General features: G+C 42.6%; 1 protein-coding gene across 2 annotated transcripts in view; it reads right to left on the bottom strand.

Annotated features, from left to right (window-relative positions):
* ZNF280D (zinc finger protein 280D) overlaps positions 1-27,420 on the bottom strand; it is a 172,797-nt gene that overhangs the window by 56,335 nt on the left and 89,042 nt on the right. The window contains exons 5-10 of one of the 2 annotated variants that reach the window (XM_075345745.1): positions 24,823-24,937; positions 21,343-21,558; positions 20,146-20,349; positions 19,957-20,066; positions 15,619-15,848; positions 7,315-7,472 (exon numbers count right to left, since the gene is read on the bottom strand). In XM_075345745.1, the coding sequence (XP_075201860.1) occupies positions 7,315-7,472; positions 15,619-15,848; positions 19,957-20,066; positions 20,146-20,349; positions 21,343-21,558; positions 24,823-24,937 (1,033 nt within the window). The remainder of the gene's footprint in view (positions 1-7,314; positions 7,473-15,618; positions 15,849-19,956; positions 20,067-20,145; positions 20,350-21,342; positions 21,559-24,822; positions 24,938-27,420) is intronic. The other variant, XM_075345746.1, reaches the window with a different exon arrangement.

Raw genomic sequence — 27,420 nt, 5'->3', positions numbered from 1 at the left:
TCCACTTCCTGGAGTGGGAGGGACGTTCGGCGTCACATCGACGTCACGCTGCAGCCGGCCAATAGAAGCAGAGGGGCGGAGATGAGCGGGACGTAAGCATCCCGCCCACCTCCTTCCTTCCGCATTGCCGGCGGAAGCCGCAGGACGCAGGTAAGATCTGTTCATCGTTCCCGGGGTGTCACACACTGCGATGTGTGCTACCCCGGGTACGATGAACAACCTGACGTTCAATTTTTAGGAAATGAACGCCGTGTATGCGATGAACGTTTTACCGTTCAATCGCAATCGCTCTTAGCTGTTACATGCTACAATGTAACTTACGATGCCGGATGTGTGTCACTTACGACGTGACCCCGCCGACACATCGTAAGATATATTGTAGCGTGTAAAGTGGGCTTTAGACACGTTACGTTATTTATCTTATGTAGTTTTAAATAGTTCTAATAAAGCTGACATTTTAGCCATTTTTGGTTCCCTCATAAACTCTTTAATTTCCTTAAGGATATCGGTCTCAAAGATACATGCTACATTCTCAGAATCTGGACATTTGTATGGCATTGTAGTGAGCTGAAGTTTTTCTTTTCTTCTTGTATGGTCAGCCAATGTGGTAATGGCACTCTCAGTCTCAGAAAAGCTAGAATTGGTAATCAGGAGGTGCCAGGTAAGGGGAGGTGGTGTGTGGACAAGGCTCTCATGGACATAGTTAACAATGAGACAACTATCAGCCGAGTCAGGGATGAGGATCATTATTGTGTGGTGGAAATCAGATTTGAGTGACAATAGTGTGATGTCATCACAGGAGATGAGTAGTGGCATCAGCGATAAACAGCCGAGCTGACGTCCAGCCAAGATATTTTCCAAGGGCAGATTTGCATCTTCTGCGGTCTGCACAGGAGCAACTGCTGTTGGTTGAAGAAGTTCAACAGCATGGTGAAGGAGGTTCAACAGCACCTGAAAGCCATTTGTGGTGGTGGAGAGTCCAATGTGTAATCATCTTGGGTGTGGGAATACGTTTCCACTCTGCCAGCCGATTAATCTTTTACACTGGGCCAGCTGTGGATATCCTGGCTCAAGTAGAGGAAGTACTACGGCTCTCCATCAGCAAATGAAGCAGTCTCATCTGCTCATGTGGGAAAAGTATGCAGGCCAGGAAGATGACAAAGGCTTTAGCTGTCCTGCCACCCCACTCATCACTCTTTTCTTTCTGATAGCGTAGTTGCATCCTCAAATGTTACCTGGTTGGTGTTTTCATTAGCACATCACCTACTGCTTTTCATATTCTGACTGCTGTTTCTCCATTGCACTGTCAGAGATTCATACCCAATTCTGGGTCCTGGAACCAACCATATTCTCCCAAACACCCACTTGTGTGCCAACTCAGCTCCACCTGATCAAGCTTGTGATGCAATCACTACCAGTCCACTAAGTGGATTCCACTGCCTTTTGGGAAAATGATGGTGTGTGCTCAGTGAAATATCAGCTGACATTAAATCTCGCAGAAAGAGGTGCTCTGATATACAGAATAACATGTAATGCTCCCAGGACTTTGCATTAAGCTTGTAAATGTACTGCATTGTCAACATGTTGAACAGCAAGTATAGTCCACTGTGTAAATGCTTTAATCTTAAGTGATGGCACAAGCACAACCTGGACAGTTACTGAAAAATCCAAGATTGCGTGCCATGACTGGTTTCACTGTCAGGTGTCGGTTATCTACCTCATCGTACATCACATCAATGGATATCAACCCATCCCCAAAAGCAACAGGACAGAATGTTGCATCCACTCCTCTCCCTCAGTGATTTTATTCTTGTAAGCTTAAAGTGTAACCGTCATTTGAATTTTTATTTCATAAATCAATAGAACAGATAAAAATAAGCAACTTATATCTTACTAGACAAATTTGCTTCTTTCTCTTCCAGAATTGGTTAGTCATGATCAAAATTTTTAATTGTGAGGTAAAATCTGTCTTCAGTGAAGACTTTACCATTACTGAGATAGGAGATGGCAGCTGTTACTGATGAGATTTTATGTAGATAGACGAGGAAGGTGGAGGCAGAGCTCTGCCTCCAGCTCCTCCCTCTGCCTCCAGCTCCTTCCTCTGCCTCCAGCTCCTTCCTCTGCCTCCAGCTCCTTCCTCTGCCTCCAGCTCCTCCCTCTGCCTCCAGCTCCTCCCTCTGCCTCTAGATCCTTCCTCTGCCTCTAGATCCTTCCTCTGCCTCTAGATCCTTCCTCTGCCTCCAGCTCCTTCCTCTGCCTCCAGCTCCTCCCTCTGCCTCCAGCTCCTCCCTCTGCCTCCAGCTCCTTCCTCTGCCTCCAGCTCCTCCCTCTGCCTCCAGCTCCTCCCTCTGCCTCTAGATCCTTCCTCTGCCTCTAGATCCTTCCTCTGCCTCTAGATCCTTCCTCTGCCTCTAGATCCTTCCTCTGCCTCCAGCAACTCCCTTTGACTCCAGCTCCTCCCTCTGCCTGCAACTCCTCCCTCTGGCTCCAGCTCTTTCCTCTGCCTCCAGCATCTCCCTCTGCCTCCAGCTCCTCCCTCTGCCTCCAGCTCCTTCCTCTGCCTCCAGCAACTCCCTCTGCCTCCAGCTCCTCCCTCTGCCTCCAGCTCCTCCCTCTGCCTCCAGCTCCTTCCTCTGCCTCCAGCTCCTCCCTTCATCATAGACTCTCCTCGACCTGTCGTGTGCTGATTCATAGGCAGGCTAGCAAGAGTTAATCTCTGCTGGTGTGTTTGCTCCTTTGGTCACATGTTGTGGGGAGGCTTATCATATTTAGTCCCCTCCTATTTATGCTGGTGGAAACCTTCCACCTATGCCAGCTATAGTTATTATCATTATTCTATGTTGGGCTGTGAGGTGTGGTGTCCCAGAGTTACTGGTGAAAGTTGTTCTCATTGCTTAATGCGGTTGTGGAGTTTACCCCAATTTTTTTGTAGCTTCCTTCCTGCTCTTGTTTTTTCTCCTGAACCTCTTATTTTCTTTACTTTTGTGTGTGAGTGCTGCGTGACAGAGTTTTGGCTTCCCCTTGTCTGTTTTTATCTGTGGGTTTCTTCACATGCCTGTCCTGTCCCTTCCTGGGGGAGGGGGAATCAGTTCAGGACTGGTCAGGAGCAGGGCCAGGAAGGAGACTCAAGCCTTTCCACCATCAGGATTATCCCTGAAATTAGAGACAGCATAGGGTCCCCCAGCTTGCAGGACAGCTTAGGAGCCCTGGTATACCGCTATCCCATTGTCGTCATGGCATGTACACCTACTGTGCATAAATACTGGCATGGCAGGCAACTCCCCTCAAAAGAGATAACTAGTTTTGGACCAATTTTTCAATTATAAAAAGCATAAAAAGTCTGTCAGTACAGTACATTTTTAAAGAGGCTGTTGATTACTACACATAGCCATGTTTGTTAAGGTCATTTTGATATTACTAAAGCTTTGTTAGTGTTAAAGAGCTTGAAAGTGGTTTGCTACAATATTAAAAAACCTCAATGTTACATCCCACTTTTCTGGCAATTGCAGGCTTTGCAGCACTTGCAATTTTCAGCGAATCTGTTCTAGCAAATAAGAATTTTAAAAGATTCACTGATCTCTATAAAGTAACTCTGCATGAAATGAGTAGATGTCACAGGACACAGATTACATCCCTGTTTCGAATTTCTTTAAATCTGGGTCTGGCTAAACGTAAAATGCCACAGGTTTTATCTGGAGATTTTAGGAATAATTAATATGTATGTTATCTATGATGCATTATAATGATTGGATTTACTGTAACTAGTGCTGAGCGGATCCGGACAGTAAAAGTCCGGATCCGCGCGGTTTCAGCGCTATATCTGTGCCGCACCCGGGCACGGGATTCCGGGTGCACGATCCGGATTCGGCAATTAATAAAAATAAACAAAATCTGAATTAAATGAGCGTTTTATACTTACCGAGACTTGGTGTCATGGCGGCACACTGCTTCCAGGTCGCGCATTCACTTCCTGTACTGTCCATCGCATACACACAGCTTTCCGTGTTTTCCCCGCCCACTGGCTGTCCTCTCATCTGTGATTGGTTCCTGGCTGACGCGCCCCCCAGCCTGTGACAGCTTTGCCGTGCAGTCATCGCTTATCGCGGATCAGTAATAGGCTGCACTTAGAGCGGGCGGCCATGCTCTGCGGCTGCTCGCACTGAGATGTAGCAGAGCTGGATGTGTCTCCGTGGGACGTCGTGTGGATTACGTTGGAGCTGCAGGAGGAGGAGAGAAAAGAGAGGAGAGAGAAGAGGGGAGAGAGAAGAGGGGAGAGAGAAGAGAGGAGAGAGATGAGAGGAGAGAGAAGGGAGGAGAGAGAAGAGAGGAGAAGAGAGAAGAGAAGAGAGGAGAGAGGGAGGAGAGAGGAGGAGAGAGAGAGGAGGGGGAGGAGAGAGAAGGGAGAGGCAAAGAGAGGAGAGAGGAGAGAGAAGAGAGGAGAGAGAAGGGAGGAGAGAGAAGAGAGGAGAGAGAAGAGAGAAGAGAAGAAAGGAGAGAGGGAGGGGAGAGGAGGAGAGAGAGAGAGGAGAGAGAAGGGTGAGGCAAAGAGAGGAGAGAGGAGAGAGAAGATAGGAGAGAGGAGAAGGCTGTGCTGTGTGATGTCATGTAAGACCCGCACAAGTCTGTCATCTCATCACCTGCACACTTCTGAGGGCTCTTGTCCACTTGCGTACCGCTTCCGATGCGGCAGCATCGGAAGCGATATGCAAATGACCCTCTGCTGCGGGTGTCAGCCGAGGGTCATGCAACTGTGATGCGATCTTGCAATCGCATCACAGGAGCGGAGAAGATAGAGGGAGCACTTTCTCCCCATCTCCTCCGCTGTCTGTCTCCACGTGCACCAGTGTGATTTTACACTGGTGCGATCCCATCGCATGAAACACGGCTCACGCTGGCAGTACTGCAGAGCCGAGTGTCATGCGAGTGTCCCTGCTACTAAGATCAGTGAGAGCGGACCTATGCTGCAGGGGGCGGGCCGGCACTGAGGAGGGGAGGAGCTGGAGCTGCAGAGGAGAGAATGTCACAACCCAGCCTGTCACAGCCTCTGCTCAGTCAGTGTCTACACTCAGAGCTGGCAGCCGTGCTTTACGGCTGCTAGCCATGTGACATGTAGCAGAGCCGGATGTGTCGCCGTGGGACGTTTGGATTACGCCGGAGCTGCAGGGTGTTGGGGTAATAAAGTGGTGAACGAGGACGCGTTTGTAATTTATTCCAAATAAAGTATTTTTTCTCTGTGTGTTTATTTACATCTATTTACAGGTTTGTGATGCGGGTATCTCACAGACGCTCGTGCGATCACAAACCTATTACCCAGACTGGCACCGCATCACGCCTCCGGGAAGAGCCGGTAATGTACCGGGATTGCCACATCTAATAGATGCGGCAATACCGGGCGGCTTCGGGCTGAGAATATACCAGCCCCCGGCCGGCATTATCATGGCTGGGGATTAAAATTAGGGGGGACCGCACGTCGGTTTTGTTGAATTATTTAAATAAATAAATAAATGCCGGAGTCACCCTTGCGCCGGATACACTGCTCTCCCCGGCCACCGGACGTCCTGCCGCCTGTGATTGGTTGCAGTCAGCTGACCCTCAGGGTGGGGGTGTGTCTAACTGCAACCCATGACACGCGCCGGTGGGCGGGCAAAACAATGAATGTTGAATTGTCGGCTCCGGAAGAGAAAAGCGTGACCCGGAAAGAGTGTGCCGCCATGCCAGCGAGTACACCGCGCGCGCTCCTACCCCCATCCCCTCCACAAACGTTTTTAATCTCTGGATTCCGGTCCCCATTGACTTGTATGGGCACCGGATTCCGGAGCGGATCGGACTTATTTTTAAGTCTGTCAGTGATCCGCCGGCCCAGGTTTTTTGGGCGTTCGATCCACTCTAACTGTAACATCTCTGACACATTGTGTAGCCACAGAGGTTTTGTTCAAGTTTTAGGACAAGTTTGTCTCAAATGGTATTTTTATAGTTCATGGAATAGATCTCTTTAACCAGGTATCACATAAATCCTTTTGGACTTACTTCATGGTTACATAGAAACAAATTGCCTCCCCTCTATAGTCAAGGTCAAAGGTATTTAGTGGATACATTTTAGGAAGGTATTGTTCCTTTCGGGTTCTCAACAATCAAATCTATGCTATAAACTGTCATGTAGATATGCTGTAAAGAGAGTTCTGTAATATATTCTCTGGGTTCCACAGTGTCCCCATAACAGTGGTACCAATTAGTGTGCTAGCCACAGTATCTTTAGTGCAAGCACCAGGGCCCCAAAGTCAGCACAACACTTAACTTTCTACGCCCCTGCTTCTTCTGCCAAAAGAAAAAAAGATATAAACGTGCCTTGCACACTTGTAACTTCCTGACACTGTGCCAATATTTACAGAGTAATGTTTGCCTGCCAGAAGCAATTATTGTTATACTGCCTCGGACATGACTAAAGGGCACTTTAGTCGCTGCGATCTCGCTAGCGAGATCGCTAGTGAGCGTACCCGCCCCTGTTGGTTGTGCGTCATGGGCAAGTCGCTGCCCGTGGCGCACAACATTGCTTACACCCGTCACACGGACTTACCTTCCCTGCGACGTCACTGTGGACGGTGAACTCCTTTCTAAGGGGGCGGTTCGTGCGGCATCACAGCGACGTTACACGGCAGCCGTCCAATAGAAGCAGAGGGGCGGAGATGAGCGGGCGGAACATCAAGCCCACCTCCTTCCTCATTGCCAGCGGCCGCAGGTATGATGTAGTTCCTCGTTCCTGCGGTGTCACACATAGCGATGTGTGCTGCTGCAGGAATGACGAACAACCTACGCCCAGCACCAGCAACGATATTTGGGAAATGGACAGCGTATCAACGATCAACGATAAGGTAAGTAAATTTGATCGTTAACGGTCGTTTGTGCGTTTCACACGCAACAATGTCGCTAACGAGGCTGTATGTGTGTCACGAATTCCGTGACCCCAATGACATCGCGTTAGCGATGTCGTTGCGTGTAAAGCGGCCTTAAGAGTCCTATTCTAGGACAGAGACTGTGTTCTGTTGAATCTGGGACACTTGGGAAGCCTCACTAGAGACGCTCAACTCACAATTCAAGTACAACTGAATACTAATAATAATAATAATAATATCTGTTGCAAAAAGTTAGGATTAAATTTCTTTTTAGTTTTCACATATTAAAAAAAAAAACTATAGAGATACAATTTGAAAAAACAAAAACAAAAACATCAGATATATTGAAAATAAAGAAAAACAAAAAAGACATCACATTCTTAGAAAAAAATACGAGACACGATACTGTGAAGAAATGACTTACTTGTGGATTCATACAATGTGTGAGAACTCTCAATGTGGCATTGCAGTTGGAACGGAGTGGAGAATTGGCGGTAACAGTGGTGGCAGGTGGTGTGGTTTTCCCAACTTTCTGTACTTTGCTTCTCAAGCTCCAAGTGATGCTTCATGTGGTTCATGAATCTACCATACACAGACAAGAACAGGTGTATTGTTGGTAACATTGTATGTTGGAACGACTGCAAAAAGTAACAATAGTATATCTAATAGCTAAAAAAGAAGACAAACTGGATATACATGATAAGTACACATAAGCTTGTATAAATATTAATTTTTTTGGCGACATAAAAAAAAACATAAACATAAGCAAATTTACATGTGTAATTAAGGGACTGTACATTACTACAACACTTCATTTACATTAATATAAGGACATTGGAAAAACACTGCAAACAAATTAGTTTAAGGGCTCATTCACATGACCGATCCATTTGTCCTGTTCAGTTCCTGATTTTTTTGAGGACCCACGGAAAGGACCATCTTTTCAATGTCTTTTGTGTAGGATCAGATGGCACATAGAAGCACTTCTGTGTGCATCCGATCCTACAAAAAAAACATATCGGATGCCGTATGTCCATTCCGTTATTATGGAACATGTCCTATTCTGTTCCGTGATAATGGACCATGACTCAATACAAGTCAGTGGGCCCGCAAAAGCACTTCCGTGTGACCCCCGTCGGGTGCTCGTACAGTCTGTGTCCCACTCCTGCCCTGCGGCTGGCCGCACTGCAGGGTGTCTGCATATGCCTGCACTGCAGTGTGTCAGCATATGGCCGCACTGCAGTGTGTTCACATATGCCCGCACTGCAGTACGAGTAGATGCGGGGATGATGAGCGTTACCGTCAGGAGGTTAGTAAAGTTCATTACCTGCGGTGATGAAGTCCTGCACTCCTGACGTCAGCACTTGTCACTGACCGCTGCGTTCTCACATCACCTCTCGCAGGTGGCCCGAGACGGTGACTAGCGGTGGCGTCACTGGCCTCTCGCGAGAGGTGATCTCAGAACGTGGCGGGAATAGAAGTCAGTGACCAGCGCTGACATCAGGAGTGCAGTGGCTTCCATCACCGCAGGTAATGCATCTAGCTATCCTCCTGAAGTCAGCGCTGGTTATGCCCTGCAGTGACCTGGGCTGACCTCATGATGTTAGCTCAGGTCACTGCACTGCTCTCCCAGCCAATGGGGAACATTCTGTTCTTCATTTACTGGGACAGTAAGTATGGATCGTCGTGGGACCCCCTTATTGGATTACGCCGCACCCAGATTTGTTTTTTTCTTTTCAATGAATTGGTGAAAGAGGGAATGTGTTGGGGTTTTTTTTCAAATAAAAATTTGGTTGTTGTCTATTTTTTTTTTATTACTTACTGGGTTGCTGGTATCTGATAAGACGCCGTGACATCAGTAACCCTAGAGCTTGATGCCGGTGACATTACACATCTGGTATCAACCCCATATATTACCCCATTTGCCACCGCATCAGGGCAATGGGATGAGCTGGGACAAAGCACCAGGATTGGCACATCTACAGGGATGCGCCATTTCTGGGCAGCTGCGGCCTGCTATTCTTAGGCTGGGAAGGGTCCAAGAACCACGGACCTCCCTAGTCTCAGAATACCAGACCACAGCTGTCCGCTGGCTGGTGATCCAATTTGGGGGGGACCCCACGTTTTTTGTTTTAAATTATTTAATTTAAAATAACAGCGTGGGGTGCCCTCTGTTTTGGATTACCAACCAAGGTGAAGCTGCCAGCTGCGGTTTTCAGGCTGCAGCCGTCTGCTTTACCCGAGCTGGCTACAAAAAGTAGAGGGACCCCATGTTGTTTTTTTTTTATTTTTTATTTATTTTTTTATTAAATACAAGGCTGAGCACCCTTTAGTGCCACATGAAAGGCACAAAGGATGCAAGATTACAAAATGCTGGGGAGTGGGACATTATATGTCTTTCTCTCCATTCATCCATTCCCTCCATTCATTCATTTATTCTTATATTTATCCCTCTATCTATATCTAGCTATCCCTCTATTTATCTATCTAGCTGCTTCCGTGTTTTGCGGTCCGCAAAAAACACGGAAGGCACACGGATGACACGGCCAATATACGGAACCGAACGGATATCACAAGGATGCCACACGGATGCATCCGTGAAAAAAATGAACCGTGTTTTGCGGACCGCAAACCGGAACGGTCATGTGAATGAGCCCTAACAATTGGTTTTTACATGGTTGCAAGTATCAGGTAATTAACAAGGACGTGTCACCATGTCAGAAGCGCTTTTTCTGTTTATTTTATTCCCGTTGTTATTATAGGTTTTTTCATTTAAATCTGCCATTTTAAAACACCCCTTTGGTGTAAAGACCATAAAAAATAGCAGTAAATGAAAAGGCTTAAATAAAAAAAGGCCTAAATAAAAAGATTCTTTGGAACCGTATGGTGAATTAAAGAAAAAAAACAAAAAACGTCCTTGTTGAAGACTTGCAATAATAAAGTTACTGTTGCTTTTGAACGTGGGTACCTGTGAAGGTAATTGAGAATACATTTGTGTTAACTTGACGCAGAAAATTGTAGGTTAAATTTATTAAAATGGAAGATAATTTGAAAGTTTGGAAAAACAAATTGTTGATAAGATGTGAAGCTTAGTGTAGATGTGAAAAGCAATTTAAAATATATTTTTAGCCGACAGAACAGAAACATGGCTTATCTTGTCTCAATTAGGGCAAGCACGCACTTTGCGTTTCCACTGTTTTTTTGGTCCGTTTTGAGAAGCACCTTTTTTCTGCCTAAATGCATCCGTTTTGATTTTCCAGCAAAGTCTATGGAAACTGTTGATTTACAGACCGCACTTTGCGTTTTAAAACGCTGCGTTTAATTTGCATATTTTGTGGCAAAAACCATGCGTTCAACGGAGCATGTCAATTGTTTTTGCCATTTTAGGTCAGTTTTGCTAACATTGAAGTCAATGAGAAATGGCAAAAACCAAGATTCCTTCAAATTCCTGCGTTTTACCTGCTTTTTCAGTGCAGAAAACATGCGTTTTGGACTAGCAAAACGCATGCTTTTTGGACATCAAAATAATGATTTCATATGTCCCTTTACACACACACATAATCCGACAATTTAATATAAGAAAAATATACATTTATTGCTATTTTAGCGATAAAATGTATATTACTGCTATAATTTTATGAAATATATCTATTTTCATTATTTTTCCCATTAATGTAGATTTGATCCTTTTTTTTCATTGTGTTTGACTGTTTAAACTTTATTAAGCAGTGTCTTGATGTTTAAAACGCATCTGTCTAAAGGCAGGTGAAAACGCATGCAAAAAGTGCTGAAAACGCATCTAAAACGCGGTAAATACGCATGCGTTTTCAGCGCTAAAGTTCTGAAAAAGGCAATTTTGGTCAAATCAATTAAGCCCAAAACGTGCGTTTAGAAATGCAAGTAGGAGAACGCAAAGTGCGTGCTTGCCCTTAGGGCACAGGAACCTACAATTCCAAATACCCACATGTCATACTAAATTTCCTTTGTAACAGCTTTACATATACAATGAACTCTTTATAAAATATTGTGGCAACGCAAAGCATTCAAGTGAAGTAAAGCGCTGAAGACAACAGCAGCGGCCCCTGCATTGTCGGCAATCACCGAGGGGTCTATGTGCCTGCGGTCCACAAGAAGCAGGTAAGAGGGCACCGTGGGAACAAAGATAGGTGAGAATAATATTTTGCTGGAGGGGGGGCATTTTCAGCATAAAAAATGGGCTGAAAAACTCAGTTTATACACGAGTATATACGGTATGCCCTATCCCATGGATTGGGATAACTTGACAACTTGAGCCATGTAACTTGGTATTAGTATATTTAATGAAAAGAATAACAACTTTATAAAAAATATACTATAACTAAAATGTAAAACAACATGCAAAGGTGAATATGTTGTTTGATTATACAAATAGTAAATCATAGTTGAAATGCGTGATAATTCCTTTTAACTGACAAGATATGGAATAATTTGCTTTCAAGAGTATATATAATATCCCAAGTCAACCAAACATTGGCACCAGAGAAATCAAAGTAGTATAGATACAAAAATAATCATACAACATTTACTAAACTAATCATACACTTTTGTCAAAATTACAACTTATACTACTGTGCTATTTTACGAGGGGAAAAGACAGCAGCCAAAAAGTCATGACTGGCATGTCTTGAATGCATACATTAGTTCCCTGCTGTTTGCAAGACAAATTGCCTGTGCCTCAACCTGCATCTTTGCTTCTAAGTGTATGTAATAGTGATTTTAATGTCTGCAATTACATGAAGCTTTTGTTTTCCTTAATGATACCAGCAAAGGCAAGTCTGTTCATTTTAGCTTGCAGACTATGCCCTTTGTAGACTTAAGCCATTCTTCAGCTTCACATTCTGCCATTTCAGCTTCTCTTTACGGGTCTGTATGCGGAAGAACTATGACCTTCTCTGCCAAGCAGAGGTCCTGAGACAAACCTGTCTCCCTAATGAAGACGATCACAATGTCCTTTTTGTGCTGATTTAGAAACGAGAAGTTATTCAATCAAAACAGCACAATCAAATAGCAGTTTTTATCACAGGCAAAAATACAACAATTATTCATGTGTAGTCCCCAAACAGACTTGTGCTGATTACTGGGAAATGTAATTAATCTGAATGGCAGAGTGCAGCACAAGCGACTTTTACTTGTGGTTGAAGATGATTCACTGAACACAGTGGGGTCATTTATGAGATCTGACATTGTGCCCTTTAACCAGCAGCCATACAAGATAATTCATATATCAGCAATGTTATGCTGCTCACCCGCACTAGCTATGCGGGAATCCTTTGGTATATTGAAAGTTATCATTTCTTATGAAAACATAGCTCTGCACGATTTAATATATATACCAGGTTTATAGCGCACACATTTCATGCCACAAATTTATTTGAGGTTAACACTATCTTTATTTGGTTAGGGGTCTCATCTTCGGTATGTTTTAAGCAGGTGTGAAAAAAAAATACTGCAAAGTAAGAATTCGTTCAAAAGTAGAAGCGCTGGTTGTTTATTTTTGTCAATCAACAAAATGCAAAGTACAAAATGCAAAGTGAATGAACAAAAGAGAAATGGAAATCAAATCAATACTTGGTGAGTCCACTTTTTGCCTTCAAAACTATATATATTAATCTAGGTACACTTACACTCAGTTTTTGAAGGAAGTTGGGAGGTGGTTCCAAATAACTTTGAGCAGAACTATAGATTTTCTGTGGCTGCAGAGATGTGCAAACTAAAGGCCCAATCACACACAACGACTTACCAGCGATCCCGACGATACGACCTGATAAGGATTGCTGGTAAGTCGCTGGTGAGATGTCACACAGTCAGATCTTACCAACGACGCAGTAACGATCAGCGACCTGTATAACGATCTCGGCGGGCGTTGGGACCGTGTTAGGAGGTCTTTGGTAGGTGTCAAACACAGCGATGCGTCCTGCCCAGCAGGACATCGCCTTTGGAGAAAATGATCTGGACCATTCGGCAACGACTAACAATCTCACAGCAGGAGTCTGATCGCTGGTAGGTGTCACACATAAAGAGATCACTGGCAAGATCCTTGCTGCGTCACAGAAACTGTGAGTCAGCAACGATCTCGTTAGCGATCTCGTTGTGTGTGACGGGACCTTTACTCTTCAACTGAACGGAAATAAGCTGCCTCCTCTTGCTGACAAATATTTCAAATTTGGCCAATATGATGACTGCAAATGAGAGGGACCTGCATTATAAGAATTATCAATAACTAGTTGCACAAGCGATTGCTGAGAATGACCATCACAAACTTTTCACTGCTAACTAAGGATATTTTAAAATATATTGACAATATTTCATCAAATCTTTCCCACATTTTTGGAGATGACTGCCATCTTTGCCAAGTTCAGAACTAAAGTGTAAAAGCCTCCATACACATTAGACTAAAGTTAGACTGTCGACCATTATCAGTCTGTTAGGCCAAAGTGTACGGTTCCCCCACAGATGATGACAGTGGAGATCAGGTCCCCCCACAGATGATGACAGTGGAGATCAGGGTCGGGCAGTCTGAATTTTATCACCTGATCCTTTTGTCATTTGTCAGTCTGGGGGTAGCTTTCCTCCTTTCTTATTTGAAAACATATGTACATTTGGCTGAGCTGAATGGTCATGTGTAAGGAGAAGTCGAAAGATAGCTGTCAACCAAAAGATCGGCCAACATTTATTCAAAAGGAAACAAACTGGTCCCCCATGCCTTCAGAACCACCAACAGTTGTATCTACCTATCTAAATTCCCTGTCTATCAGTCCCTTTATTACATTGGACACAAACAGATTTTTAAAAAAGAATGTCAAAAGTCCATTTATGATATGCTAATTAACCCTCTGAGTAGTCGATGGGACATCAGTTTCCCAAGACTAGTCGTCCCACTTAGCACATTATCAAGCCCTGTGTGTGATATCATGATTTACAAGAGGCGGCGTCATTGCCAGTGCTCTACAAAACACACGCTTTGTCCCCTTATATCATTGAAGCCAGTTGTATGTGTCCCGACTTAAGAGAGGTGCACTCCACCATAGGGGTGTGATAAAATGCTGAGTGGGTTGATTGGTGAGGGATCTAACGCCCCATCAAATAGTCAAAGGATTAATTTTCATATCATAAACACACTTTAGGAATATTTTTTCTAAAAATGTATTTATGCATCCAATGTAATTAAGGGACTGAAACACAAGGAACGGATAGGTAGATACAACTGCTGGTGATTCTGGAGGCACTGGGGACCTGTCAGGTTCAATTTAATGTGTATGGGGTTCTTAAAGGGTTATTTTTAAGTTAGAAAGTTATCCTCTATCCAATTTCTCAGCTGCATGTGGTTGAGAATTCATGAAAGTGAATTCATAATGCTGACAGTGTAATCTACTGTGAACTTTATATCCACAAAAGCTCTCATAGAGTTATATTGAGAGCTTGTGATGTAAATTATGACTTCCGGTCAATCAGAAGTTACAGTCACAAGATGGTTTTGTAGGACCCACAGCGGCACCAAAAAAGCATAAAACCCCCAAAGAGTGAGTAGAATACCAATGGGCTTATATTTAAGTAACCACTCCAGCTCTGAAAAAGAAAACGCTGGAGTGGTGCTTTCATGTAACTCAGATCATACAGTAATTAGTGAGGACTAGTCAAGGTAGGCGTCACTTCACACAGACAAGTTAGCTTCAGATGCCGTAATCACGACCCCCTGGATGTGATTAACATTAGGGATGATCGAATGCTCAAATATTCGGCTTTGCGAATATCAGCTGAATAGTTGTTATTCGGGTTTTCCATAGACTTACATTGCGCATCGGATATTTGCGAATAGTGGCAACCTATTCGGCAAATATTCGCGAAGCCGAATATTTGAGGTATTCGATCATTCCTATTGCAAGGAGTTTGTATGTTCTCTCCGTGTTTGCGTGGGTTTCCTCCGGGTTCCTCCCACACTCCAAAAACATACTGATAGGGAACCTAGATTGTGAGCTCCAATGGAGACAGTGTTGCCATTGAATGTAAAGTGCTATGGAATTAACAGCGCTATATAAATGAATAAATATTATTATTATTACTATTATTATCCCTAATTAACATCAGTTCTCAGAAACAACATCACTATTTGCCCTTCTAAGTAAGCTGATGGGCGATGAGTGTAGACTCGACTTTACTGGTCTTGATTAGAAAAACACAGAATGTGCTTAGCTGGGGATACAAGTCTAAAAACTAGAAGAACCTTTTTTTAAGTTTTTAAACTTAATTATTCCATACAAATCCAGAGAGATTTTTTACAGGTAATCAGAGTGGAGGGAATCAATTAAAACATTCCACACAGTAAATAGAATGTTAAATACCGCACATTAAAGAGAATATACAGACATGCATAAATATATATCCATCTATATCAATCAGCAAATACAATGTCTCATTGTTGTCATAATGCTTACTACTTGTTACAATAAGAATAAAATAAGTTTCTGTTACTATATAAAATTGCTACTTTTCTACCCTAGTTTATCATTATGTGTGCATATTGTTATATACTTGCATACTAACCTGTGAAAAGATTATAAAGCGTCTTTGGATTCTAAACATCATGCAGGTATATACCTCAAAGAATGATTGTTCAGGTATTCATGCACAGTGAAATGGCCCCTCTTCAATGATCATACACCTATAATATCTGTGGACTCTTGGCACTTACTTTATATTATTCCTGAGAAGCTTTTGACAGCTGAAGCACTTGAATGTGCTATGAGTCTTCTCTTCTTGATGTATCAGCTGAAAATCTCCAGAATAACGTCCATAATAAAAGTCGCTAACAAGCATGATTAACTTTCCTTTTTCAATATCTTCCTTTGTGTTTAGAGGTTTGGAAGCATCAGGTGTTATTACTCCATGGAAAAAACTCTGCATTTTCTCTGGACAACAATACTGAAAATACACAAAAAGAAAATGGAGATTTAAGAGTTAAAAAAGGAACTCTAAGGACAAAAGGTTAATTCAATTCCCCCCAAAAATCTATAGATAGCCTATTTATAGGGCAGGTCATGAATATCAGGTCAGTAGAGGTCTGACTCTGGAACTCCTTGCCAACCTGCTAAGTGAGAAGGTTATGTCTAATTTAGTGCATCTACTAGGGATCTCTGTAGCCTGTTCAGTAAGCCGATTGGTGGGGTGAATGAAGCTGGACCCTCATTTCATGTTCTATTTTATGGAGAAGTGATTAGAGCATTTGGGGCCAACACTATATAAACTGGTTGTGTTCATACACTATGCTACCAAAACCGGTAGCAACAAAAAAAAAGTTTGCAGGTAGCAACTCAATGTCAGACTACATTCACACATCCGTGTGACATGTCCTAGAGCTAAGACATTCATTTCAAAATCTAAAGATAAACAGGGACAAACATTTTGGTCTTTTAGACTTTTATCAGCGTGCGCTGTGCTTTACCTTATCAAGCCTCAGGATGGATGAGTGCTATTATTACCGACCACAGTATCCACCTGCTTATCCAGCGGTGGACACCACAGTCTGATTCCGGAGCCATTTTATTGAAGAGTTGGAGAAAAATTTTAAAATAGTAGTGCGCACCCGCCAGACATAGTGCTAATTGTGGCAGCAGAGGGGAGGATGTTAAATAAAGGCGAGGCAGGCAGCAAGGGGAGGAATCATTACAGAAGACCTGACCCACAAAGTCCCACCCTGACCCCAATGCTCAAGGCACTGTACGAATCACATAATTTTGGGGTGTTTGGACAGAGATTACTCTGGAATCAAGACTTGGACTTATCAGCTAAAGATATCATGTTATTCAGCATCCTAGCATATTTACTAGTCCCCCTAGGGGACTTTATCACTGCAGAAGCCGATCGCTTCTCCTGATCAGAGTGATGCTTCAGCATTGCTCTACTCAGGAGAAATACTCCTGTCCTGTGAGTGCCAGCGCTCTGCCGCCATTCACAGGTAACATGTCATGGAAGCCACAGGGGTCATTTTCTGACCTCACGGTGCCATGGCAACCAATTGGTGCCCGTGATCGCGTCACGGGGCCACCGAAAGCGGCGGGGAACAGCGCGATCCTTGCAGGAGTGCATCAGATTGCGTAGTCAGAGATTTAGAGCATGATCTAAAAGGTTATAATGCAAGGGTGGATCTCCAATCCACGCACTCCTGTTAGCCTCACATGACTGCTGATCAGATCAGCAGACATGTGTGGGGATGATTGTGGGATCAGGACAGACAGAGTCAAGGATGTACCAGTACGTCCTTGGTTGTGAAGGGCTTAAAGAAAATCTGTCATCAGGATTTTATATCCTGTATATGGAAAAGTGATTTCATGATAAGTCCTTATCTTTCTTGAAGAAATTTATTTTGCTGGTTCAGAATAAATCGTAGCTGAAATGATATGTTAATAAATTGTACGTGCATTGGGTGAGCTGTGTCCTTACAGTTCTCCTGCAGATAGAGACAGGAGTCAGGCAGGCCAAAGACAGAGTAGCAGGAGAGCTGTAAGCACAGAGCCCATCCAATGCACTTACAACTCATTAGCATACAAATTCATCTATGGATTTCTCTAAAAGAGCAAAACTGATTTCTTCAAGAAAGATAAGGACTTTCTCAGTATTATAGCAGAGCAACTTTCTATACATGCCTTTAGTTTGGGGTATAAAATTCTGATGACAATTCTCTTTAAAGTCATGCTTCAATTGAATGTTCATGCATTTATTACAAAATATTATTCTGTAATTCAAAAGTACATAAAAAGTCAATCATATATATAAAGTGCCTTGTGTGATTGACAAAAAATTTGGGGAATGCCTGAAGAACGCTACCTACAGGAAAGTTTACTAGCCCCATACCATTATCTTTCCTTCATCAAATTTTACATAAGCTGTGTTTTTCAGGGTTTAGGTTTGGATTCTTATTTTTAAAGAAAAATGTTAAAGGGAACCTGTCAGCAGAAAATTAGCACTAAACATAAAAGATTCCCCATCTGCAGCTCGTGGGCTGCATTCTAGCAAGGTTCCTGTTATTATTGTGCCCCCTTTTAGACCAAAAGAAATACTTTATAAAGTTGTGCCTTTTTGAAAGGAAAAACTGAAAATGGGACACAGGGGCGGGCTGCCTGGTGTCCGTTATTCTGCCTCCTGCCGCTTTAGGCCGTCCCCCATCGCTCATTTCCATAGCTGTGGACACCGCCCAGTGATCCAGAGGTCCCCGCGCATGCCCAGTGCCTATCTCTCGTGAATGAGCACTGTGCCGTGTCACCGCTGGTGACGTGTTGTTCTGGCTTTAGATTATGGGCGGTGCTGTGATTTTCCTCAGCAAGTAACCGCCCATAATCGCGTGACCGCACGCGGAGAGGAGCTGCCGACGTACACAGTAAAAAAAACATGTAAAAACAAACAGTCACACATTGTGTTCTGTATAGTGAAAAGCACTAAACGTTTTTTTTTTTTACTGTGTACGTCGGTGAGCTTCCCTCCGCGTCTCCTCCTGATCGGTGGTGTCCTGCTCCGTGCTCCTCCCATCTATTTCCTGCCTCAGGGCAAGATGGGAAAGAGGTAACGTGGGGTCAGCAGGCCCTCGCTTGCGCAGAATAGTGGAGGCAGAGGGGAACGCGCGGTCACGCGATTATGGGCGGTTACTTGCTGAGGAAAATCACAGCACCGCCCATAATCTAAAGCCTGCGCACACGTCACCAGCGGTGACACTGGGCACAGTGCTCATTCACGAGAGATAGGCACTGGGCATGCGCGGGGACCTCTGGATCACTGGAAGGCGTCCACAACTATGGAAATGAGCGATGGGGGACGGCCTAAAGCGGCAGGAGGCAGAATAACGGACACCAGGCAGCCCGCCCCCGTGTACCATTTACAGTTTTTCCTTTCAAAAAGGTACCACTTTATAAAGTATTTCTTTTGGTCTAAAAGGGGGCACAATAATAACAGGAACCTTGCTGGAATGCAGCCCAGGAGCTGCAGAGGGGGAATCTTTTATGTTTAGTGCTAATTTTCTGCTGACAGGTTCCCTTTAATGATAAAGAGTATTGTTTTCTTTAAACATTGTGGTAACAGTTTGTAAAAGGCCACTTCTTGTTCCAGCATCAATGTGACCCTATGCACTAGGGAGCGATCTATACAGAAATGAGTTTGTGCAGGCAACTCAAGTTCCTCCACTACAAGGTCCTAACCTTAATGACCCCAGTGCACCATTTGAAAATGCCGATTGTGGACATCTCATCCAACATCTGTGACCGATTTCACAAAAGCTCTATTGGTTGAATTGACACAGGTTGCAACACATATTCTAAAATCTTCTGGGAAGTGGGTTTTTTTCCTATAAGAAAAGTGGAGCCTTTATAACAGTAACTTCATATTTTAGAGGTTGTCCACCTTTGGGGACATATTTTTTCACCATAACGCATGTATTTGGGGCTGGGTTTTTAATAAAAATGTTGACAAAATTGGAGACGTTTGTACTTTCTAACTTTATTTAAAGGGAATCTGTCAGCAGGTTTTTGCTACCTTATCTGAGAGCAGCATAATGTAGAGACAGAGACCCTGAATTCAACAATGCATCATGTAGATTATTGTGTGCAACCTTCTGACACAGTGAAAGTTTAGATTTTGCATGTAGCAGTGCTGGGAGAGCTGCTTCCGCTCACACCAGGCTTTCAGTGCATATTTACAAAAACAAAAGCTGGTAATCACAGAAGGGGGCGGAGTCTGACTACAACTCACTGAGACCCAATAATGATAAAGATGAGAGGCTTAAACTAACATTGCAGGTAGACAAAAGTAGACTTTGAGATAAGAAAAGCAGGGCTGAATTCTCTGTTTTAACTCTTACAGCATGCTACCTTCAACTTACAGAGCAGAATCCGTTTAAATTGCATTAAGTTATTTCAGGTAATCTCGCATTTTACAATATGATTAGGAAAACTGACAGAAGCTCATAAAAGAGTCTTGTCCTTTGTTTCTAGAATATTTGATGGCCTGGAAAAGGAAGCAAGTTTCAGTCAGTGAGCATTATTACCGTCATGTGCTTCTTCATAGGTTCCAGAAGATTGAAGTGTATGTTGCACTTTGGACATGCCCGGGGGAATGGTGTTCCATTTTTTGTTGGAGTTGTAGCTGAATTAGTACCTAGATATAGGAAGGATAAGGCAACCGTTAATCATTATTTCCCCAAAAAAATAAGTAAATAGACATCATTTTAAAATACCTTTAGTAGGAGTATTTTGCAGTAGGGTAGTTTGTTGTTGTCTTGCAGGTGACGATGTTGGGTTGGAAGTTGTAATAGATGCTGCAGCCGGCCTTTTATCTGCTATATTCTCATTGGCTTTGGGCTTTTTTGGAGAGACATTAATGAAGTCAACAGTTGAGGGGCGTTTTTCTGTTAATGCATTTTCATTTCGTCCAATGTTTGCTTTAAAGATAAAATAAATTAATACAATGACTCACTTTTCCATACATTATACTAAGACATATAAAGTTAGCCTATTGTAATGCTTGTTTGATGTAAATCTTTAGTAACTAGGAATTTATGGTACTGTGCAGTATTATAAGCACTGCAGCCTATAATTCATCTTCAGGCTCTCTGTAAATGTCCAGAAATCAGGTCAGTCTCTGAAAAATCTGTTTAGAGAAAAATAGTAATAACTACTGGACAGGGAGAAGATGGAGATGGAGATGCAATAATGTTCCCTCAGAGTATGTGAGAATCATGCTGTGAGATGGGATGGAGAGCAGTAGAGGTACCATTCTCATACACTATTATCTAACTGGAATCTGTCAGCAGGTTTTTGCTATGTAAGCCAAAGCCAGAATGGTGTAAGGGTTAATACAGAACGTTCAGGCATGTCTGTGTTCTTACTGTCCCGGATCTTTTGGTTATTTGCTATGTTTGTTTTAGCAGCTAGACCCTTATTGTTGTGGCTAGGTGGCACCTGCCATGATGTTCTAAACACCTCTTTGCTGTGGTTGATACTTCACAGTCAATCTCTATTGAGAGAGTTGTGTAGGTGTGGACAGCTCCTCTTGTCTCTGCTACATGACTAAAGCTGAAAATGTACATTGTGTCGGAACAACTACAGCCAGTAATCTAAGTGATAGATCGTCGGATTCTGAATCTGCTTGCCTACATCATGCTGCTACCAGAAGAGCTAGCAAAAAACCTGCTGACAGAGTCCCTTAAAATGCAGTTGGACACACTATCAAATGCACACCTATAGCTTTAAAATTAATGAAAATATATTTTTCTTTAATAGGTAGGCATGCTTTAGCAGACATATTTTTCTCTCTTATTAAACATGTGTAACTCTGTATTGTTATTGCTTTTCCTGCAACATTAGAATATTAAGAAAAGCTTAAATTGTGTGGATTTAGTGGTCATTTCAAGCTTGAAAATCCAATTTGATACCTGTTGCGTTTTGCATAAACATTGTTTGTTGGGTTTTCTGGGATTGCAGTAGTAAAGGCTGCTGAAGACCTGGCACTAGATTGCTGAGGTTCTGTGCCATTGATGGGGCTGGAGGAGAAGGTCTATGGATAAAAGTGGGAGTGGTCCTTGCTGGAGCTGAAACGGGGCGGAATTGGGGTAATGGTTGCAATGGCCGGACTAACGGAGAGCAGCTTCCTGTAACAAATATAAAGCACTAGGTTTACCAAGGATCACGTAGGTAGACGGTCATAAGGATTGTTTTCCATAAACAATTTACTAATCCACAGGCCACTGAAAGGCTGACAGTTTATAAATGGCAAAATATACATCATAATTAAATCTCCAAGTCAGCATACTTCCAAATACTAACATTTGCAAACTAGCACCCAATGTTTTTTTTAGATTATCGTATATTCGAACTATTACACGTTACTGAATCTTTACGTACACTTCCAAGAACAGCTATATTAATGACCGTCATCTCCTGTCCTAGGAAGCCATGACCAGTTTATTTTACTGCATAGTCTCCATCGGACATCAATCAATATTTCATACAACCTTGCAGTTAATTTACCACTTTAAATATACAAAACATGTAACTTTCTTCTAACAGTCTTAAGGTTAACGTCTTCCCAACCGACCACTATAGATAAACGTTGGCTTTTGCTGGACTTTCTGCAGCGCAGACATTTCTCAACAGTGGGCGGTCAGGCTGGGATCAGGACCCCGGGGTCCCACAAACTCCGGGATTCCGATGCAGAACATTAGTTCTGATTGGTGACATCTATTCTAGGCCAATTTTGAACTTCGAAAGTTGAATGGCGCCCCTTCTCTTCCGAGCTCTGCTGTGTTCCCAAACAGTAGTTTTCCACCACATATAGGCATACTCAGGAGAAATTGAACACCAAATTGTATAGTCCATTTTCTCCTATTACCCTTGTGAAAATAAATATGGGGCTAAACAACAATTTTGTTGGAAAGGTGTAATATTTTCATTTTTTTTTTAATCCACATTGCTTTAATTCCTGTGAAGCACCTAAAGAAACTTCTTCAATGTGGTTTTGAGTAGTTTAACACTAGAACTACTGAGGTAGTCATTTTGACTACTTTGCACTATGTATTTCTATATAGGTGTCACGAGTCCAGTAGTTCTAGTGTTAAAGGGTGCAATTTTTAAAATGGTATCATAAAGAAAAAAAAAGTTTCAAAATGATGCGGATATAAAGCAGACATGTGGCAAATGTTATTTATTAACGATTTAGTGTGGTATAACTAATCTGGTCTTAGGGCTTAAGAATTCAAAGTCCGAAAATTGTCACATTTTATTTTTCATAAATAAACGTTAATGATATTGACAAAAATGTAATATGAAGTACAACGGGTCATGAAAAAACAAATCTCAGAATCACTGGGATCTCAGAATCATTGGGTTCTCAGAATCACTGGGATCTCAGAATCACTGGGATCTCAGAAACATTGGGATCTCAGAATCACTGGGATGTCAGAATCATTGGGTTCTCAGAATCACTGGGATCTCAGAATCACTGGGATCTCAGAATCACTGGGATCTCAGAAACATTGGGATCTCAGAATCATTGGGTTCTCAGAATCACTGGGATCTCAGAATCAATTGGGATCCGTTGAAGCATTCCAGAGTTATTACCACATAAAGTGACACTGGTCAGAATTGAAAAAATTGGTCAGGTTAAAACAGACTCTGGCGCAAAAGGGTTAATGACGAAATGTAAACCCTCACTAACAATAGGTAACAAGAAAGGCAGCTTGCATCGGCTCGATCATTCCCTTCCATTAGGTTACAATTGCCACTGATGGCAGTATAGTGTATTTAGGAAAGCTAAAACGGAAAAAACGGATTTTATTTTCTAAACTAAATATAATTAGGGCCGTCATGCCCATGAAACAAATAAATACGGTTAACAACATTGTCTTACCATTTAATATGACCATAAAACATTTTGATCAACAAATATGCAACAGTGGTTTCCATCCATTTTATAATATAATCAATGGACTGATGACCCATAATCATTACAGGAATTGTCCAGTCTAAAATGACAAATCTACAGTCACTTTATGTGTCACTCTCTGTCACTAGACTTGTGAATGCTCTGATTGCACGTACTGTGTGCTGTGAGGATTCTCCTGTGTCAGAGCCAGGAACTGCGGTCACGTGGCCTCAAGTATGTGACGTACATACTCATGCCCAGAATCCATCTACATGGAACTTCCCTCATGTAAATACACTTGCATTGTGCGAGGCCATTCCCAACTAATCAGAATGTGGCCGGGAGTCTGCATTTCGCAAACTCCCGTTCATGTGACCACTGATCCTGGCTCTGACACTAGAGAATCCTCAATGAGCACAGTGCGTGTGATGTGAGGATTCACAAGTCTGCAGGATTCACAGCGTCACTGCAGACGTGTCAGCCCCTGTAATCCCTGAAGCACTGAGAGAAGTCATGGAATCTGGACATTTTTCAACATGTGCAATTAGACATACAAGTTTTCAGTTGTGTGCACACAACATCTTTTTCAAAAAGCACCCAGAAAACACATACAAGAACGAACATACGGTATATTTTTCTGTACATATGTTTTGCTGTTTGTATGTTCAGGCTTTTTAACATCTTTTAACCGCTTCAGATTTCCAAAGACACCAAGAGTTTAAGGCCCTGTGCCCACGCTGCGTATTTTGACGCAGATTTTGATGCATATTTTCAGAAATCTACAGCAAAATCTGCATGTCCATTGTCATGCCAGCAAAGTCTATGAGAATTCAGAAGTGCTGTGCCCACATTGAGTATTTTTCCCTTGCGCATTTGGTGTAGATTTCTTTTTTTCTGCACGAAATCTGCACCAAATACGCAAGGGAAAAATAAGCAACGTGGGCACAGCACCTGAATTCTCATAGACTTTGCTGGCTTCACAATGGACATGCAGATTTGGCTGCAGATTTCTGAAAATACGCATCAAAACTACACAGCGTGGGCACTGGGCCTTAAAGTAGTGAGCAGATCATTCTTCAGGTGATTTACATACTAAAGACATTCAATACTTTGCAATACAAGTCAAAGGGAAGGCTTAGAAAAGGCTCGGTCGACTTTCTGAGCAATTTGCTTGTGATTTTTTTTTTTTCAACAGCAGTAATTTCTTCATTGGGGAATTCAGTTTAAAAAAATGTTTGTAAAATGCCACAAAAAAAAAAAAAAAGAAAAAAAAACACACTGGAAAACAACCGCTCAAATGATGCTAAAAAAAGTGCTCAGTAAGCAACAAAAAACCGCTAAGAAATACGCTTTAGGAAAATAATACGCCAGGGTTTCCTGAAGTGTCTTCCTTTTGAAAAGCTTGGCTGAAAAAGACGTTGTGTGCACATACCATCACAGACTTGCATAAAAACATAACATAATCTGTAAAATAATAAAAAAGAATCCATACCTGATGCAGTAAATGTTTGCACGCTTTGGTATTGTGTTAATGCTGTGTTTGGTCGCAATGTATACATTACATTAGAATTGTTAGAGGAAACCTGGGGAGAGTTCATCATGTAACCCTGAGGGAAAAGTTGTACATGTAAATATAGGAAAACTGACAGTAAAGAACACATAACCGGAATCATAAATAATGTAATTGCACTCCCATGTAATGTAATTGCAGCCCCCATTTTCCCTTAAAAAAGAAAAATAAAGTGACTAAAATGTTCTATATTACGTTATTCTCAAGACAGGCACGGATCCAAAATCATTGATCCACCATTCACCTTCAAGATATGTGAAATCCTACCTAGGCATATCTACAAGTTCTCATTCAGACAACCTTATTTTTCATTTGAATATGCTTTTTATCTTGTTCTACATGCTGACTGTGTCATGTAAAAAACAGCATACCCTACTTTAACCGCTATTAAACAGACCAAAATAGGGATGATAATTGGGAAGAAAAACACTAAATACTGAACGTATGCTGACAATAAGATACATATATATGGACAAGAAATTTTGTATGAAGATTTAGCAGGCAAGGTTTGGAAATAATAGGTAAACTGATTCTCTCCAACTGCCCAAGGGAGATGGTTTAGAGTTAGCAAGCAAATGGACAATTGTAGGTCAGTCAGGCCCATCTCTGAAATAGAATACCCTACAGCAAAAGTCCCCAGCCTTCCTGAGGGTCGTGAGCCCCATTCAGCTCTGAGATGGTCGCGAGCCATTTCCAGCTCTGAGAGAGGGTTGTGAGCCACATTCAACTCTGAGAGAGGGTCGCAAGCTATTTCCAGCTCTGAGATAGGGTCGCAAGCCATATCCAGCTCTGTGAGAGGGTCGCAAGCCATATCCAGCTCTGTGAGAGGGTCGCAAGCCATATCCAGCTCTGAGATAGGGTCGCAAGCCATATCCAGCTCTGTGAGGGTCGTAAGCCATATCCACCTCTGAGATAGGGTCGCAAGCCATATCCAGCTCTGTGAGAGGGTCGCAAGCCATATCCAGTTCTGAGATAGGGTCGCAAGCCATATCCAGCTCTGTGAGGGTCGCAAGCCATATCCACCTCTGAGATAGGGTCGCAAGCCATATCCAGCTCTGTGAGCGGGTCACGAGCCACGTCCAGCTCTGTGAGAGGGTCATGAGCCACATCCAGCTCCCACTCCCTCACAGAAGTGACACCCAGAACTCCCATTGCAGGTATAATGATAGACAGGTATAATGATAAACAAAGCTTTTCCACAGAAATCACACTCAGGCATTATACCAAGATCCAGGGGTTCCTACCCCCATTTAGATCTGCTCTTCTGTGTAAGGCTACTCACAAAAGTCACCATCTGGAGACCTGCTCTTAATAGTAGTTTGCTAGATCTGCTAATGCACCAAGCTAGCAGACACCTGCAAGCCTTACATCATGGGCTCACAAGTGACATGTAACTCCCAAGCCATAGAGTGCCTTAAAGTGTCCAGAGTTTAACCATGAAAGGAAAACTGGTTTATCTAAACCAGAAGGGAATTACAGATGCCTCAAGACCAGATACAAGGAAAGAAACTGCAGTATAATGGGTGAGCAGAGCACTGGGTCTGCTCAATAGGCAAGAGTAGCTCCCACTGTGGGGTGGTCTTGGAGTAATCTTAAAACTTCTAGTTCAAGTCAAGGAGTGGTTGAAAGGCGTATTTTCATAAAGCTTTGCTCAACCTCAACCCAAATTTTTTCTTTACCATGTCTAGACCAATTCAATATTCTAAATGAATTGGAAGCAGCATAGCAAAATTTCAAATTGGCAAAGCTAAACTTCCTGAAGTCTTGGGAAGGCATAGCATGGCCCTCTCATTGCTCGGGAGGCTACCAGCACATATACAGTGGGTACAGAAAGTATTCACTCTTTTAAATTTTTCACTCTTTGTTTCATTACAGCCATTTGGTAAATTCAAAAAAGTTCATTTTTTTTCTCAATAATGCACATTCTGCGCCCCATCTTGTCAGAAAAAAAAACAGAAATGTTGCCATTTTTGCACATTTATTAAACAAGAAAAACTGAATTATCACGTGGTCATAAGAAGTCAGACCTTTTGCTCAGACATTCATATTTAAGTCACATACTGTCCATTTCCTTGTGATCCTCCTTGAGATGATTCTACTCTTTAATTGGAGTACAGCTGTGTTTAATTAAACTGATAGGACTTGATTTGGAAAGGCACACACCTGTCTATATAAGACCTCATAGCTCACAGGCATGTCAGACCAAATGAGAATCATGAGGTCAAAGGAACTGCCCAAGGAGCTCAGAGACAGAATTGTGGCAAGGCACAGATCTGGCCAAGGTTACAAAAGAATTTCTGCAGTACTCAAGGTTACTAAGAGCACAGTGGCCTCCATAGTCCTTACATGGAAGAAGTTTGGGACCACCAGAACTCTTCCTAGACCTGGCCGTCCAGCAAAACTGAACAATCATGGGAGAAGAGCCTTGGTGAGAGAGGTAAAGAAGAACCCCAAGATCACTGTGGCTGAGCTCCAGAGATGTAGTAGGGAGATGGGAGAAAGTTCCACAAAGTCAACTAT

The sequence above is a fragment of the Anomaloglossus baeobatrachus genome, chromosome 4, assembly GCF_048569485.1.
Source record: "Anomaloglossus baeobatrachus isolate aAnoBae1 chromosome 4, aAnoBae1.hap1, whole genome shotgun sequence".
Taxonomy (NCBI): Eukaryota; Metazoa; Chordata; class Amphibia; order Anura; family Aromobatidae; genus Anomaloglossus; species Anomaloglossus baeobatrachus.
The sequence above is the reverse complement of the archived record's forward strand: the minus strand, read 5'-3'. Positions and strand labels throughout refer to the sequence as shown.